This window comes from Boleophthalmus pectinirostris, unplaced genomic scaffold (genome assembly GCF_026225935.1).
Source record: "Boleophthalmus pectinirostris isolate CB_2022bp ecotype Guang Dong unplaced genomic scaffold, ASM2622593v1 HiC_scaffold_10, whole genome shotgun sequence".
Lineage (NCBI taxonomy): Eukaryota > Metazoa > Chordata > Actinopteri > Gobiiformes > Gobiidae > Boleophthalmus > Boleophthalmus pectinirostris.
This window is the reverse complement of record NW_026570971.1, coordinates 1,699,034-1,716,663: the sequence shown is the minus strand read 5'-3', so window position 1 is coordinate 1,716,663 and position 17,630 is coordinate 1,699,034. Positions and strand designations below refer to the sequence as shown.

General features: G+C 40.5%; 2 protein-coding genes across 3 annotated transcripts in view; one reads left to right on the top strand and one right to left on the bottom strand.

The window, feature by feature from the left end:
• LOC129410510 (zinc finger protein 271-like) overlaps positions 1-17,630 on the top strand; it is a 688,773-nt gene that overhangs the window by 130,153 nt on the left and 540,990 nt on the right. The gene's annotated exons all lie outside the window — the stretch shown is intronic.
• The window catches only part of mta1 (metastasis associated 1), a 143,270-nt gene that overhangs the window by 20,101 nt on the left and 105,539 nt on the right, over positions 1-17,630 (bottom strand). For both annotated transcript variants that reach the window (XM_055158804.1, XM_055158808.1), the window contains exons 8-12: positions 17,009-17,108; positions 8,853-9,041; positions 6,092-6,166; positions 5,216-5,274; positions 3,480-3,592 (exon numbers count right to left, since the gene is read on the bottom strand). In XM_055158804.1, coding sequence (XP_055014779.1) covers positions 3,480-3,592; positions 5,216-5,274; positions 6,092-6,166; positions 8,853-9,041; positions 17,009-17,108 — 536 coding nt within the window. The remainder of the gene's footprint in view (positions 1-3,479; positions 3,593-5,215; positions 5,275-6,091; positions 6,167-8,852; positions 9,042-17,008; positions 17,109-17,630) is intronic.

The following is a 17,630-nucleotide window of genomic DNA, read 5'->3' as shown; positions in this document are numbered from 1 at the left end:
AACGTTCACGAGGATCTTTTCATGGTCGATTCTTTCGAGGTTCGGCTCACAGACTCTTCGACTCGTGCGTCGTGTTGATCACAGGAGCGTTCGTTGAATCGTAAACTAGTGCAGGTTTTCCTGGATAAATTAATGACATTTTAGTTCAGTAAATGTGTTTCTTTCATTAAATAAACTATGAAATAATTTAAATAGCAAATATCTTGATGAAACTTCGTGTGTCTTGATGGGACCATTGGAAATCTCTTCGTGGTTTATTTTGCTGCTATAATCCGCGTCTTTTTTTTGATAATTCCCTTGTTTGATCCTGATGAGTCATTTCCAGAGGAACAGTGAAGAAACTAATCGTTTTATTCCTTTCAGAGCGTCTAGAACCAAATACACAACAAAACCTGCCCATGTTTCTCTGATGCTGCTGAAGTCAGTGACAGTGTGTCCGGTGTCATGGCGGCGTAGGTATCTGTTGCCATAGGGACACGTGACGGTGCAAAGCCTCTGTTCACGTGTATTTGCGGCCTAATTAGCATATGAAAAGATCTTGTTAAAGAAGCAGTTTGTGGTGCTAGTTATTTCTCTGATGGATTTCTGTTCTTATATTGCAAACTAATGTACATTTTATTTGTTTGTTTTTCAGTTTCACTTGGGCTTTTCGCGCCACAACTGTAACAAATCGTAAGTTGTCTAGAAAACTGTATTAAAGGAGTAAGACGCTCAGTTTCCAGGCTCGTGAAAACAGAGTTTGGCTGTTGATCTGTGTTCACATACACGGTGTCCAACACGGACTGACAACAGTACAAAAACTTTCCATGACTTTTTCCTGACCTAAAGCAGGAGGATCAAAAATAAAAACTGGGACTAATCGTGGACCAAACTAAATATTTATTTAAAAATTTCAACATCATCTGCATGTTTTCTCTTCTTTGTAGATCTGTAATGTTAAACCTTTTCTTAATAAAATAATTTTTTAATAAAAGTTTTGCTTAAACACTGAATCCAGAACAAACAGAATTTGCTGCTTTTATGTATTGATTTTATTATTTTTGTTCATTGATTTTATTATTATTATTATTTTATTTATTGATTCTATTAGTTTTCTACGGAAGCCGAGAGGGTCACAACAAACGCAAACGCCGCAACGAACACAAACGCGACAACACGACAAAAAAGCCACAACGGAAATGACAGCGGGACTTTATTTTAATACAAACGCTGCAACAAACGCAAATGCCACAACACATTAAAAAGCCACAACACATTAAAAAGCCACAACGGAAATGACCACAGGACGTGAAAAGTAAAGGAACGGAGAAGTTGGAAACGTAAGTAAAAGTAATTTATTGTTTTATCATTGTTCGTTTCACGTTGTAGTTCTTCTTCTTCTTCTTCACTTGCCGCTCGATCGGTCCGTCGGAAAATAGAGTCCCGCTGTCATTTCCTTTGTGGCTTTTTGTATTTGTTGCGGTGTTTGCGTTTGTTGTGACCCTCTCGGCTTCCGTAGTTTTCTCATGGTTTAAACATAATTATGCAGAATTTTTTTTTTTTAAGTAAAATGTTTTAAGTCGCTGTGTGAAGCACTTTGGAAACAGTTTTTTTTAAATAAAATGTGCTCTACAAATAAAGTTGGACTGGATCATATAAAATAATAATAATAATAATAAGTAAATGTCTCTGTAGTCGATCTGCAGCTTTTGAACTCCTTTTAGATGTTTTTTTTCCCACAGGTCAACAGTCAGTCAAAAATAAAAACTTGCTTCAATGAAAATCTAAATCTTTCAACTATGAACAGTCAAAAGTCAAAGAAAATATTCACCCAAGTTCAGTTAAACTGTGATTTCCTCTGATCTCATGAAAACTGAACTGAACTGGAGCTGTGGGGAAGAGAGACTAAAATTCCATGACTTTTCCAGGATTTCCATGACCGTGGGAACCCTGGACTTATTCAGTCACAAAATAAACTGCAGAGTTTTGTTTTGTGCGACTGTGACCTGAGGTGATCTGTGCACTCAGGTCGTTTAACGCTGTACGAGCTTCAGGTTTTCTGTAAAACACTGACAGTAATTAACTGGAGCTTATAAAACACAGATCTCACTCTGCTGGTGTTTTTTTCCTCAAAATAAATCATTTTATTCACTCTGCAGCCGTCGCCATAGCAACACTGTTCTACAAACACAGAGAAACACAGAGAAACACAGAGAAACACAGAGAAACACAGAGAAACACAGAGAAACACAGAGAAACACAGAGAAACACAGAGAAACACAGAGAAACAGAGAAACACAGAGAAACACAGAGAAACACAGAGAAACACAGAGAAACACAGAGAAACACAGAGAAACACAGAAGCCGTAACATCAGGTTGGGCATAAATGAGTTTGTGTCGTTTTATTTGTGTTTGGTTCTTTTATCACATGAAGAAATATTCTGAAAAATATTGAGCTCAGATTTGACCTTTGACCTTATTTGTCAGTCAAATATAAGTTTTTGTGCAAAAGCCAAAGGCAGAAACTGTTTGTGTTTGTGATTTAATTCATAAATATATTTGATTATTAAATCTGTGCCTTCTGAGGTTTGAACAGTTTTCAGAGGAACAACTCCTCCTCTCCTCCTCCTCCTCCTCCTCTCCTCCTCCTCCTCCTCCTCCTCCTCTCTCTCCTCCTCTCCTCCTCCTCCTCCTCTCTCCTCTCTCCTCTCTCCTCCTCTCTCTCCTCCTCCTCCTCCTCCTCCTCCTCTCTCTCTCCTCCTCCTCCTCCTCCTCCTCCTCCTCCTCCTCTCTCTCCTCTCCTCCTCTCTCCTCCTCCTCTCCCTCTCTCCTCCTCCTCCTCCTCCTCCTCCTCCTCCTCCTCCTCCTCCTCCTCCTCTCTCTCCTCTCCTCCTCCTCCTCCTCCTCCTCCTCCTCCTCCTCCTCCTCCTCCTCCTCCTCCTCCTCCTCCTCCTCTCTCTCTCCTCTCTCCTCCTCCTCCTCCTCTCCTCCTCCTCCTCTCCTCCTCCTCCTCCTCTCTCCTCCTCCTCCTCTCCTCCTCCTCCTCCTCCTCCTCCTCCTCCTCTCCTCCTCCTCCTCCTCCTCCTCCTCCTCCTCCTCCTCCTCTCTCTCCTCCTCCTCTCTCCTCCTCCTCCTCCTCCTCCTCCTCCTCCTCCTCCTCCTCTCCTCCTCCTCCTCCTCCTCCTCCTCCTCCTCCTCCCTCCTCTCTCCTCCTCCTCTCTCTCCTCCTCCTCCTCCTCTCCTCCTCCTCCTCCTCCTCTCTCCTCCTCCTCTCTCTCTCCTCCTCCTCCTCCTCCTCCTCCTCCTCCTCCTCCTCCTCCTCCTCCTCCTCCTCCTCCTCCTCTCTGCATCCTGCAGCTCTGACCAGTGTTTAAATTATTCAGAGAACATGATGTACATTATGTACACAATGTAGATTCTGTACATGATGTAGATTCTGTACATAATCTCTGTGACGTGATGTTTTGTGGTGAGGACGTGTGGTTCTTTCAGGACTTACTGTAGCAGCTCTCACAGGCCCGGCCCAGTCCTGGAGTCTGAGGAGGAGCAGAACCGGCGCCGTTCACCAGAGGCTTCACACTGTTACTCAGCTGGTTTGGGTTCGGTTTGTTACTGAAACAGACAAATATAGAAATAGAAATAAATATATAAGAGTGAGCGCGATCGAACCGGGGCCAGGGACGACCCGACTGAGACTCCGACCCGACTGGAGGAGGTGGGCCAAAGCACGACCCGGAGCTCATGTACACACACGTACACACACGACTTTACTCTACGAGCCCTGTGTGTGCGCTGATGTTACTCATATGAGGAAGACAGTGGATAAAGTCGCTCTAAAAGTCAGTCTAAACCACAGTGACCCTGTGTGAACTTCAGTAAAGACTGTGACAGAGACAGTAGTTCTGCAGCGTCGTCTCCTCACTCGTCTGCTCTGTTTTTAAACTCATGGAGGAGGTCGTATCGCAGCACTTGTTTTCTCGGCTAAAGCGTTTACTTTGTTGCCTCATGTAAAAAAACAGCACCGTGAGGACGTCTTGGGCCGTGGTTTGGTTCAGTTGTTCAGGTGTGAGTGTGGAACAAAGAACCACAGCGATGGGCACAGTTCTACAGTCCCAGGCCCCGTCCACACTAGTGTGTACTGGAGTTGTTTTGGTTGTGGATGCAGTGTTCGTTCACACTAATCCAATGGACTGAGGACACAGAAACGATGTGTCTGGACCCAAATCGTTTCCGATACGGTGATACAGTCCAGCAGAAGTAAACAACAAGACCAAAACTTCAAGTGAATTCATCTGATATAAAACAGTATTGAACAGATACATATGTACTCGAGTTTATCAAACTGTTGACCTTTTTTCTGTTCCATTTTTGGTTCTAAAGTTCCATCTGTTTTAAACAGACCATGAATGAAACATGGAACAAAAATTATTTCCCAATTTCAAAGACCTGAAAATCATGTAAATAAATGTTTGTATTTCATCATATCTTGTGTTATTCCATCTTTGAACTGTTGATGAAGGGACAGGATTTAAAAAAAAAAAAAGTATTTAAAATGATAAAAATGTTCTTGGAAGGACTGACATATTTTATAGAAATAGTTTCTTTCATTTTGAAGTAATATTAAAGTTTTCAGAAGAAAAAAGTGACAAATGATGTAAAATCCTGCACCTTCTACTTGTTTGTACAATTTTCCCTCCGTTACTTTTCCCTCCGTTACCATGAACTTTCTTAATAAAAAATCTCATGAGTCAAAAAGTCAGAGGTTTTTCAACCTAATCTTGTACCATATGGTAGAAAACTATATGAAGCAAATATTCAAACCAGTTTGTTAAGGATATGGAAGTGAGAACCAAGAGTTTTCACTGTTTGGATTTATTGACCAAAAAGTGCTGCATATTTCATTCCCTCCGTTACCGACATGAGTTTTTTAATTTTTTGTCTTGAACTTGAAAGAATCTCACAGGTTTAACTTGACCCTGTTGGAGTGTAACTCTTTCCTACATTCTGATACTTTACTTATTTCAATAGTTCCTCTAGTTTCATTTGAATGTCAAAAATCTGACCCTGTTTCCTCCGTTAACACTTGACTGGACCCTTCAGTGTAAACGTGACTCTAGTGTGACTGTGTCCTTCAACTGACTGGAGCCCACTGATTCAGATCACTTCTTTATACAGTCTGTGTGATGAACTGAACAGAGGTTTATTTAACTTGATCCATCAGTGTTTGATACTCACTAATTTGGGATGTAGACCTGCTTCAGTTTACTCTCTGCTTCTGCCGCTTTTAACCGTTTCTGAAACACACAGAAAATACAAACACATAAATAATACACAGTTTAATGGGCAGAGATGAGGACAAGATCTCACAGGATAAAAAAAAAAAAAAAAGTGTCGCTGTGAAAGGAGTTAAACTTATGGAAAAGTCTTGACAAAGAAATAAAAGAATCAAGTACAATGACGACATTTTGTATGAAAAAGAAAACTAAGTCGTTGTGTATAATAATGAAGATTTACTGTTTGCAGTTGATCAGTGATTGTGCCTGAACTGATCTGGAAAGTTTAGTGACGATCGGTGTTGATGTTTTGTCTTGAAAAAGGAAAAAGGGGCAGAGAACAGAAGATTTTTCTGCTCCTTTTCATTCATTTCTTGTGTGTCTGATGTTGTGACACTGTTGAGGTCTTTTTATGCTTTATGAATGAAATAAATAAATAAAAAAAAAAATAAAAAAAACAAGATTGAGACTAAAATATGAAATACAATAAACTGAAAATTGTAATTCTTTTCTCTTTCAATCTCTGTGTCAGTGTTAGTAAAATAGAGCAATAGAGAAAAAGCGCCGTGTAAAAATATGAACATTTACTCCTGATTCAATCAAATCAAATCAAACCTCATCATTTTAAATACTTAAATTCTAAATGTCAAGTGTCTTCTAAAAATCAAAAGTGTGATTAACGTCGTACTTTTGCCCACAGAGTCTGAGACGCCCGAGAAAACTCAGCTCCACATGTTCACGAAATCCAGTCGAGGGCGAATTATTTTAGGATCTCAAAAGGTTCGTCTTTAAAATGATGTTAATTTTAATAATAATAATGTTGTTGTTTTTTTTTTACCTGTTGTACGTATCTGTCTGTCGTCTTCCACATGTAATAATACTCGATTATACTGGTGAGAGATTTCCACGGGAGCTGAGAAACAAAAACATGAAACAATTCAACTTTTACAACATTTAAACCTTTTTATTTCCACGCTTTTCGTCTCAGATGTGGTTCAGAACTTCCCTTTGGCGTCCGAACACAGAGGCCGGGTCTGTTCTGAAAGTTTTTAAAAGAAAAGAAAAAAAAAAAAAAAAAAAAAGAGCCTCAAACTCCACCCAGAACAAAACGGAGCCGAGGTTTTGTTTGTGGAAACCGGAGTGAGCAGCACCGGCGCCGTCCGTCCACCAGGGGGCAGAGTGGTGCTCGGTGTGAAGGCACAAAGGAAATGCACAAAAACATCTTCGGTTTGATCAGGAATTCAGCTGAGAATTTTAAATAAAGGCGTGTTTAACATCAGCTGGAAGAGTCTGCAACCTTTTGTTTCATTTTTTGATGAGATTTACACTTCACTTTCTCTTTTTCTCCTTTTCTCTCACACGAAGCCTCCAGAGTTTCTCACCAACATCATGGAGGCACTAAGATTTTTTAATTATGATTAATTAATTACAAAGAAAATACGCATTTAAAATATAAATTTTTTAACATTTTGTTGCAGTTTGTCAGTGTCGTGGTGCGACATTTACACTGGAAAGTCTCCGGCTCTGCTCAAAAAACGACCCAGTGGACGAATCGACAAAGACGTCGTTTATTGTAGTAGAAGAGTTTCATATCACAGACGACCAGTGTTGGGAAGTTTACTTTTAAAATGTAATCCCCTACAGATTACAGATTACACACCCCAAAATGTAGTTTGTAACAGAATCCATTAAATTACTTAAAGTGAGTAATGTAATCTGATTACTTTGGATTACTTGATTTGTTGTAGAGAAACAAAGACGAGGAAATCTTCACATAAGAAGTTTTGTCTGATTAAAAAAAAAAAAAGTCCAAACTTTACTGAACCAAATTAAAAATATTATTGATAGAAGAAGAAGAAACACGTCCACACAGCAGGATTTAGTCCTGTTAAATCCTGGTTTTAGACCTGGTTTTAGACCAGGTTTTAGACCTGGTTTAGTCCTGGTTTAGACCTGGTTTAGTTCTGGTTTAGTCCTGGTTTAGTCCTGGTTTAGTTCCTGTTTAAATCCTGTTTTAGTCCTGATTTAGTCCTAGTTTTAGTCCTGGTTTTAGTCCTGGTTTGGTCCTAGTTTTTAGTCCTGGTTTTACTTCCTAGTTTGTCCTGGTTTTAGTCCTGATTTAGTCCTGGTTTTAGTGATGGTTTAGTCCTAGTTTAGTCCTGGTTTTAGTCCTGGTTTAATCGTAGTTTTAGTCTAGTCTAGTTTAGTTTCTCACCAACATCTCGGAGGCACTAGGTTTTTTTTATTGGCAGTGGGACATAAGTGTATTAATGATGATTATAATTAATTACAAAGAAAATAAAGCATATAAATGTGAACGCTTTTTATTGCAGTTTGTTAAAAAATGTTTCAGAACATTTGTCAGTGCAGCTTCATATCACAGACCCGAGTCTGATTCATCACACGGTTTCACTTCATTTCACTTGGTGGAAACCGTGTGACCTGCAGCATTAGGATTTGTTCGCTCAACAGGAGGCGGGACTTTTTTTATTTAACCAATCGCTGTTGTTTGGTCGTGACGTTTGTAAAGCTCCACTAACACAGAAAACTGCTGTATTCATCTTTCACTGACAACACAGAATGTGTCTCTTCTCTGATTGGCTGGAGCCCGAATTCACACTTCCAGAGTTTTTGTAAACAATCTAGACAAGGTATGTCAAACTCATTTTGGCCCGGGGGCCAGATCCGGCCCTCCAAGACCTTTAATCTGTCCCTCGGCTGATTTTCTACTAAAATATTGTAATGATATTTTCTATTAAAATCTTGTTAATTTTCTGTGGTGTTTATCACAGCAGCGTCTCCAGCGTCTCTGTACGTGGCCCCTCCCACCAGAGCAGCACAAATGAAGACTTGTCTCTTTCCAAACGCTCTTAAAGGACGATCGTTTTGACTGTTGACCGTGACACCCTCATCAGAAAAATGTCCAACATGAGAAAAGTGGAGCCGAGTGCAGGATTTTACAACAAAAATGAACTTATTCCTGTTTACAGACAAGTTCATGTTCAAACTTTGTGTTGAAATTGTATTTTTCTTAAAGTTTCAGGTTGTTCATAATATTATAATATTTTGTAAAAGAAAGAGTTCATCAATTAAAAAAGATTTCTGTAATAGATTTGTGTTTCTCTGCACAAATATTTGAGCTTATTGTTATTTTTGGGGTTTATATGACATGAGTTTTCTGATCCGGACACTTTGGATCAAAGTCGGTTGGACACGACGCCCGGAACAAAATGAGTTTGACTCTCCTGGTTTAGTGTTTTCTGATTCTTGACCGAGTCACTGGAGAGAAATGAAATTGAGCAGAGACACTAGGTGGCACCAGCCTGAACACATCAACCCTACGAGAACATTTAAATAGAAAACGTGACAGCGACACGGAAACACGACGTTCAGAAGGAAACAACTTAAAGGAAAACGAACCTTTAACTTTCGTCTCTTCAGTTTTGGACAGGGGACTTTAAAGCACCTTTAATATTTACCACTTTGTTTTCACAGACGGCGCTCAAGAGACACTTTCACCAGAGCAGTGTTTTACTTTTACCAATATATTAAACTAAATACATACCAAAACATGAGCCGTACGAGTTAAATCCACTCACAAAGTCCTGCTGTATGTCCGTGAAGTCCTTGCCGTACTTCTCCAGAGCTTCTTCGAACAGGTTGGCTTCAGACGCGCTCCACTCCTCCATCTCGTCCCTGCAGAGCACCGGCCCCCCCTGAGGAACCAGAGACGCGATGGCCCGGGTCATGTCGTAACCCGCCGCGTGGAGGCTGTCCATGGCGTGGAACTGAAGAACAGAACAGAAGAAACGAGAAGAAGACGCCAGGGATTAGAGACAATAACAGTAACATCAATCAATGGTACAGAATCATCGTTTGTGTGTAAAGTCCTTCAGTCGTTCAGGCAGAATCCACGGTTCTTCAGTTCAGACCAAAACTGAAGAAGCAGCTTGGATGAGCCGCGAAACGTCTTCGACCAAAATAAACTTTTGAGTTCCTTCTTTGCCAATCATCATTTGTGGAACACGACAAAAAGAGAAACTGGACAAACGTTTATTTAGGTCAAAAACATTTCTCAGCTCATCTGTTCTGGTCGGACGCTGGAGGACACTTCTTCATATCTGCCTGAAGGGGGCGCTCACTACAGGGTTCCCACTCTTTTTCACTGACAACATTTCAAAACTTTCTGAATCCCGACAGGATGGTTTCGGTGTCACTGAAGTCCAGACTCTGTCCGTCCAGTGACTTCAGGAAAGTTTCATGGTTCATCCTCCCTGAAAGTTTCTCTCTCACTCCAAACTTTCTTTCTGCTGCTCCGTTTCCGTCTTCGGCTGAAAATTTCACTATTTACATCAGGACAGAGGCTCTTTCTGCAGGAGACATGTGCAGTAGAGCCAAGTGACAGTGGTGCAGGAGGAACAGGAGCAGCAGATCCTCACACACAAGACGAGAGCCTCTCCACACTTCACCAAAAACATCTGAATATAGAAATCACATCCGTGTGTCATTTGTTCAGTTTTTCAATATAAAACCAAAAATAAGAAAACAAAAAACTACAGTTTTCTTCATTATTTGTCTCCAAAATGATTCGTTTTTTTCAGTTTTCGATTTTGTGTTTAAATGAAAAATGGATAAAACGGATAACGACTGTTTCCCGTTTATGTGACTTCTTTGTCTGTGATGCCGGACTGAACCAGGACTGATCCAGGGCCAGGACCAGAGCGGGACTAAGACTGGGACTGAGACCGGATTCTGAGCTTTGACCCCGAGCCTCAGCTTCGAGCTCTGGCCCTGCAGTGGGCTCTGAGCCTCCGGTCTGGTCCCAGTCTGGTCCCAGTCTGGTCCCGGCATGATCTCGGTCTCAGTCCCGCTCTGGTCCTGGTCCGGTCTTGGTCTGGTCTCGGTCTCAGTCCCGGCTTGGTCTCAGTCCCGGTCTGGTCCAGGTCTCAGTCCCACTCTGGTCCTGATCTCAGTCCCGGTCTCAGTCCCGATCTGGTCTCGGTCTCAGTCCTGATCTGGTCCCGGACCTGGATCAGTCCTGGATCAGTCCTGGTTCAGTCCTGGTTCAGTCCGGCATCACAGTCACTGAAGTCACATAAACTGGAAACGTTCCTTATCTATTTTTTCCATTTTTCATTTAAACACAAAATCATCATCAAACAAAACGAACCATTATCTGTTTTTTCATTTGTTTACGAATGAACAAATGACACGGATTAAGTGACACCGGAGAAAAAGTCACAGGAAACAAACAAACCGTGAAAAAAAGTGACATTTTGGCCGTGATCATCAACACCAAACGTCAATATTGTTCCACGTTTATTATGCAGGAATTAAACGATATCGTGAACATGTCGTATCGAGGGATTTTTCATATTTTCTGCTTTTAAAGGTTGTATAGAGGATTTTCCAAGGAAGGAGAAATCCAGCGACTGTTTGTCCTTTTTCAAATGTTGCTCCTGCGTGAAACCACCTCCCCTCCCCCACAGCTCCTACGTAGAAACACCTCCTCCCTCCTCCTCCTTACGCCACAAACAGGTTTGTTTACAGCCGCTGCACATGACTTGTAAACAACTAACTACAGTGTTGGTTAGACAAGACGGAGAAGTGAGGAGCGGGGGGAGAGGAGCAGGAAAGGGGAGCAGAGAAGGTTGCGCGGAGATTCAGTGCGAATGAACTAACTACAACACGCAGCAGCAAGCGGACTCTTTCTTTGCCTTGAAAATTACGTTTTCAGACATAGGATATCGCTTTCGTGTCCTGAAAAACGTTTGTTTAGCTCTTGGAAATAAAGTACGTTTTCATAATAAGCAGAAGTTTCCTGTCCAGGAGTAATTTGTGGACCAGTGGTTCAGTCTTTAGACTCCTTCGTCTGCTTCAGTCGCGCCATCGCTGGAATGAATCTACAAGAATCACCTTAGTTTGGCTTCGCTGCTTTTCCCCTTGTCTTCTTCTTTCAGCGACCTCAAAAACGGACTTTCTTTTGCGGCGAACTGCTCCTGGATTCTGTCGCCATCGCAACAAACTTTGTGCGAACTGCGAGGAAGATATAGGTCAAAAAAAGCCTCTAAGAACTGTTGCGTTGGTGGAGTAAACAGCGTCTGTGCGTCTTGCGTCTGTGGACTGTGTGACAGTCGTACGTAAACCACGTAACAGCGGCGCGCAGGCAAGTCAGTTACACTAGAAACGTAGGGAGTTTGATTGACAGCCTGTCAGCTCACAGATAACGAGGCAGTGTCGTTATCTATTGGCAAATGTTTAGCCCCACCACGTCCAGAGTTGATGAATTTTTATTCTCTTTTTTTTGGTCATCATAATTACAAGGCGACTGCATCTATAATCTATCACTGACAATTTGAAACAAAAAAAATCCTCCATACAACCTTTAAGTTCCATATTTGTGACGTTACTTTTTGGATATTTCAGAGGAAAAGACCTGGGAGTTTAAAAATCACATTCTAGAATCTGAAAACGTCGACTCCAGCGAGCAGATCTTCGTCTCCTCCCTCCTCCGTTCTGTTTCGTGCTCTGTTCTCCTCGGCTCCGACGCAGCTCCGGTTCAGACTCTGATCCTCCGTGCGCCTCCGTGAGCTCGGGGGCCGCGCCTCAGTCCCCGCGCTGGGAGGAGGAGGAGGAGGAGCTTAACGGCGTCGGACATGTTTTATAAATGAGGAGCAGACGAGGGGCCCCGGATCACAGCTCCCACAGAACGAGGAGGAGAGTCGGAGAGTCGGGGCCGAGCTTCTGACGAGCGCCGGGGCCCTGAACACGGCTGCGAGTTCTGATTTAATAAAAGGATTCTGTTCAGAGTTGGTATTTTAAACACGTCCAGGAGAATCGACGAAAAGACTGAAATCTGAACGGATAAATAAGAACACGAGGAGCACGTGTCAGAGCGTTTTTGTGCAGATCAAACTCACTAAATAAAGATCATTTTGTGTGATTTAAAAGGAGAAGCCCCCCCCTTTTTTTTGGTATTATTATCATTATTATTATTATTATTTACTTATTTATTTAATTTTATTTATTATTTTTTTTATTTATATTATTTATTTATTTTATTTCATTTTTTTTTTGTATGCGTGTTTAGTCAAGTCTGTCTTATTGTGGATGTGCTGGGTCTCCAATCCCTTAAATGTGACAAATTATAAAAAAAAAAAAAAAAAGGAGAAGTCTACAGATCCTCAGATCCTGTGTCAGTAAACGTCTGTGGTTTGGTGAGTTCAGACTTAAATGTTTAAAAGCAGTAATTAAAAGTCTGAATTGTTTATGTTCAGGAACTTAACACTGAAGATGATTTTTATTTGTTATTAATGAAAGAACGAGAACGTCGCACATAAACAACTCGAGACGGGTTTGTTGGAGGAGACGGAGCAGCAAAAGAACATTGAGAAAAATCCCGCACATCGTCTTACAAATTGTGAGATTTATGAGGATTTACAGTACAACGTTTCATCACGAGGCCTTCGTCAGACGAACACAGTGAGAGTTCAGGTGCTCGTCTTAAACAGGACGTGACAAACACCCAAGGGTGTCAGGTCATAAAGGAACAGTGCACCAGAACAACATCATTCAAAATACAAAGACAAACTATTTGTTGTTAATAAAATAAAGTCAAACTGAATAAAAAATGAACACTGTTCAAAAGGAGGATCATTTTCGGCCAGTGAAATCTCCAGTTTCTGCTCGGAGACGCTCAAACTCTGAGTCCCAATCACCAATATTTATGATTTTATCCTGCAGGAACCTGACAGAACAGGTCATATATGTATGACACATGTGTCGTTCACGTAGAATCCAAGGCAAAGGAGAAATTCAATTTGTCGACTGGACAAACATTTATTTGTTAAATTGTTTCTCAGTTCCTCCAAGCTGCTTCTTCAGTTCTGGTCAGACTCTGGTGACTCTTCCTTCTCTCTGTTTTATACAGTCGTCCAGGTACAATCCTCTCCATGGATTCTACCTGGACGACTGAGGGAAAAGGAGGAGCTAACTACACTGAAACTCCTCTGAAACTCACACACATACCTGTTTACAGTTTCTGTTAGTTTCAGTGTAGTTAGCTCCTCCCCGCAGACAGATTTAAGGAAGTGTCCACCAGAGTCTGACCAGAACTGAAGAAGCAGCTTGGATGAACTAAGAAATGTATTCAACAAATAAACAAATAAAATTTCTCCTTTGCCGTGTATAACACAGTTTTGTCCTGTAAACGTGTAATTGTGTAATCATAAGCACATTTTTCTCACCAGTCTGATGCCTCTGGACAAAGTCAGATATTGTATAAAATTGTAAAGTATAAAATTGTATAATATTTAGTTTAGTCGTGTCGTCATGTAAAACAGACCTGGGCCACATACGTCCCTTTTGTCGACTCTGATCGGCCCATTTAAGATCATTTGGAATTACAAAATAAACCTAATTATACCTACAACTTTACCTCATGCATGAACTAAAACTGCACTGATTTTCTTTTAGAAGTGTTTTTAATGACTTGTTGTCAGGGAGACTCACTTTTTCATTGCTTAGTCCAAATATAAACTCTGATATAAACAATGATATTTACTGTTTTTTATAAAGTCTCTTAATTCTGCAAAACTGAGTTAAACATTTTGGCCTCAACAATATTTTCTGATTTGTCATGTGGCCCCACGGAAAAAATAATGTCCACCCCCGATGTAAACGTGTAAACATGTGAATGTGTGAACGTGTAAACATGTAAACATGTGAATGTGTGAACGTGTAAACATGTGAACATGTAAACATGTGAACGTGAAAAAGTGTGAACGTGTAAACATGTGAACGTGTAAACATGTAAACATGTGAATGTGTGAATGTGTGAACGTGTGAACATGTAAACGTGTGAACGTGTAAACATGTGAACATGTAAACATGTGAACGTGTAAACATGTGTACAATGTGTAAACGTGTAAACATGTGTACAATGTGTAAACGTGTAAACATGTGTACAATGTGTAAACGTGTGAACGTGTAAACATGTGTACAATGTGTAAACATGTGAACGTGTAAACATGTGAACGTGAAAAAGCGGGAACGTGTAAACATGTAAACGTGTAGACGTGTGAACGTGTGAACGTGTAAACGTGTGAACGTGTAAACGTGTGAACGTGTAAACATGTGTACAATGTGTAAACGTGTGAACGTGTAAACATGTGAACGTGTAAACGTGTGAACATGTGTACAATGTGTAAACATGTGAACGTGTAAACATGTGAACGTGTAAACGTGTAAACGTGTAAACATGTGAACGTGTGAACATGTGAACGTGTAAACGTGAACGTGTAAACATGTGTACAATGTGTAAACATGTAAACGTGTGAATGTGTAAACATGTAAACATGAACGTGTAAACGTGTGAACGTGTAAACATGTGAACGTGTGAACATGTGAACGTGTAAACGTGAACGTGTAAACATGTGTACAATGTGTAAACATGTGAACGTGTAAACATGTGAACGTGTGAACGTGTAAACATGTGAAACGTGTAAACATGTGAACGTGTGAACATGTGAACGTGTAAACATGTGTACAATGTGTAAACATGTGAACGTGTAAACATGTGAACGTGTAAACGTGTGAACGTGTAAACATGTGTACAATGTGTAAACATGTGTAAACATGTGTAAACATGTGAACGTGTAAACGTGTGAACGTGTAAACATGTGAACATGTAAACATGTGAACGTGTAAACATGTGAACGTGTAAACATGTGAACGTGTAAACATGTGTACAATGTGTAAACATGTAAACATGTGAACGTGTAAACATGTGAACGTGTAAACATGTGAACGTGTAAACATGTGAACGTGTAAACATGTGAACGTGTAAACGTGTAAACATGTGAATGTGTAAACATGTGTAAAACATGTGAACGTGTAAACATGTGAACGTGTAAACGTGTAAACATGTGAACGTGTGTAAACGTGTAAACATGTGAACGTGTAAACATGTGAACGTGTAAACATGTGAACGTGTAAACGTGTAAACATGTGAATGTGTAAGTGTAAACACGTGAACGTGTAAACATGTGAATGTGTAAACGTGTAAACATGTGAATGTGTAAACGTGTAAACATGTGAACGTGTAAACGTGTAAACATGTGAACGTGTAAACATGTGAACGTGTAAACATGTGAACGTGTAAACGTGTAAACATGTGAACGTGTAAACATGTGAATGTGTAAACATGTGAAACGTGTAAACATGTGAATGTGTAAACACGTGAACATGTGTAAACATGTGAATGTGTAAACGTGTAAACATGTGAACGTGTAAACATGTGAATGTGTAAACATGTGTACAATGTGTAAACATGTAAACATGTGAACGTGTAAACGTGTAAACGTGTGAACGTGTAAACGTGTGAACGTGTAAACATGTGAACGTGTAAACGTGTAAACATGTGAACATGTGAACGTGTAAACATGTGTACAATGTGTAAACATGTGAACGTGTAAACGTGTAAACATATGAACGTGTAAACGTGTGAACGTGTAAACATGTGTACAATGTGTAAACATGTGTACAATGTGTAAACATGTGAACGTGTAAACATGTGAATGTGTAAACGTGTAAACATGTGAACGTGTAAACGTGTAAACATGTGAATGTGTAAACATGTGAATGTGTAAACACGTGAACGTGTAAACACGTGAATGTGTAAACACGTGAACGTGTAAACATGTAAGTGTAAAATGTAAACATGTGAATGTGTAAACGTGTAAACATGTGAATGTGTAAACGTGTAAACATGTGAACGTGTAAACATGTGAACGTGTAAACATGTGAACGTGTAAACGTGTAAACATGTGAACGTGTAAACATGTGAACGTGTAAACGTGTAAACATGTGAATGTGTAAACATGTGAACGTGTAAACATGTGAATGTGTAAACGTGTAAACACGTGAATGTGTAAACATGTGAATGTGTAAACATGTGAACGTGTGTAAACATGTGAACGTGTAAACATGTGTACAATGTGTAAACATGTAAACATGTGAACGTGTAAACGTGTGAACGTGTAAACGTGTGAACGTGTAAACATGTGAACGTGTAAACGTGTAAACATGTGAACGTGTGAACGTGTGAACATGTGAACGTGTAAACATGTGTACAATGTGTAAACATGTGAACGTGTAAACGTGTAAACATGTCGTGTAAACGTGTGAACTGTAACATGTGTACAATGTGTAAACATGTGTACAATGTGTAAACATGTGAACGTGTAAACGTGTGAACGTGTAAACATGTGAATGTGTAAACATGTGAAACATGTGTAAGTGAACGTGTAAACATGTGAACGTGTAAACATGTGAACGTGTAAACATGTGAACGTGTAAACATGTGAACGTGTAAACATGTGTACAATGTGTAAACATGTGTAAACATGTGAATGTGTAAACGTGAACATGTGTAAATGTGTAAACATGTGAACGTGTGTAAACATGTGAACGTGTAAACATGTGAACATGTAATGTGTAAACATGTGAACGTGTAAACATGTGAACGTGTAAACATGTGAACGTGTAAACATGTGTACAAATGTGTAAACATGTGAACGTGTAAACATGTGAACGTGTAAACATGTGAACGTGTAAACATGTGAACGTGTAAACATGTGAACGTGTAAACGTGTGAACGTGTGAACGTGTGTACAATGTGTAAACATGTGCACAATGTGTAAACATGTGAACGTGTAAACATGTGAACATGTGAACATGTAAAAGTGTGTCTCACCAGTGTGATGTCTCTGGAGGCGGCGGCGGCGCTCATGTGCAGACTCGGCTGTCGGACGGAGCTGCTGCAGTCGAGAGCTCGAGCGAACGTGCCCACAGACCTGAGGACGGAACAAAGGGTCAAAGGGCACAAAGGGGTCAAAGGGCACAAAGGGGTAAAAGGGCACAAAGGGGTAAAAGGGCACAGGGTGAGGAGGAGGGTAAAAGGGGATCAGGTACATCACACTGCTGCAGAATGTGCATCAAGAATCGACTGTTTTATTGGGAAAGTTCAGACGTCACAAGAGTCGACCACTTCAGTAAAAATCTGTTCTAAAGCCACACTGCGGAACATTACTGTGTGACACCTGCTCCCTGCATAGGAGGGAGCAGTTAGATTTAATTCCATCTCTCCTCACGTTTACGTCACAAACCAGGACGACGTTTGGAAACATGTGGTGAAACTACTGGTGTTGTTCTCGACTCTGGACTCGACCGACTGTGATCAAACCAAAAACTGTGACATCATTTTACAGACCAGTAATTTTGGAATTTGAAATAACCTCAAAATTTCACAGAACTTTAGAAACAGATGAAGATTTTACACAATGTTTTATTTTTGTTCACTCATGAAGAGAAGTCGT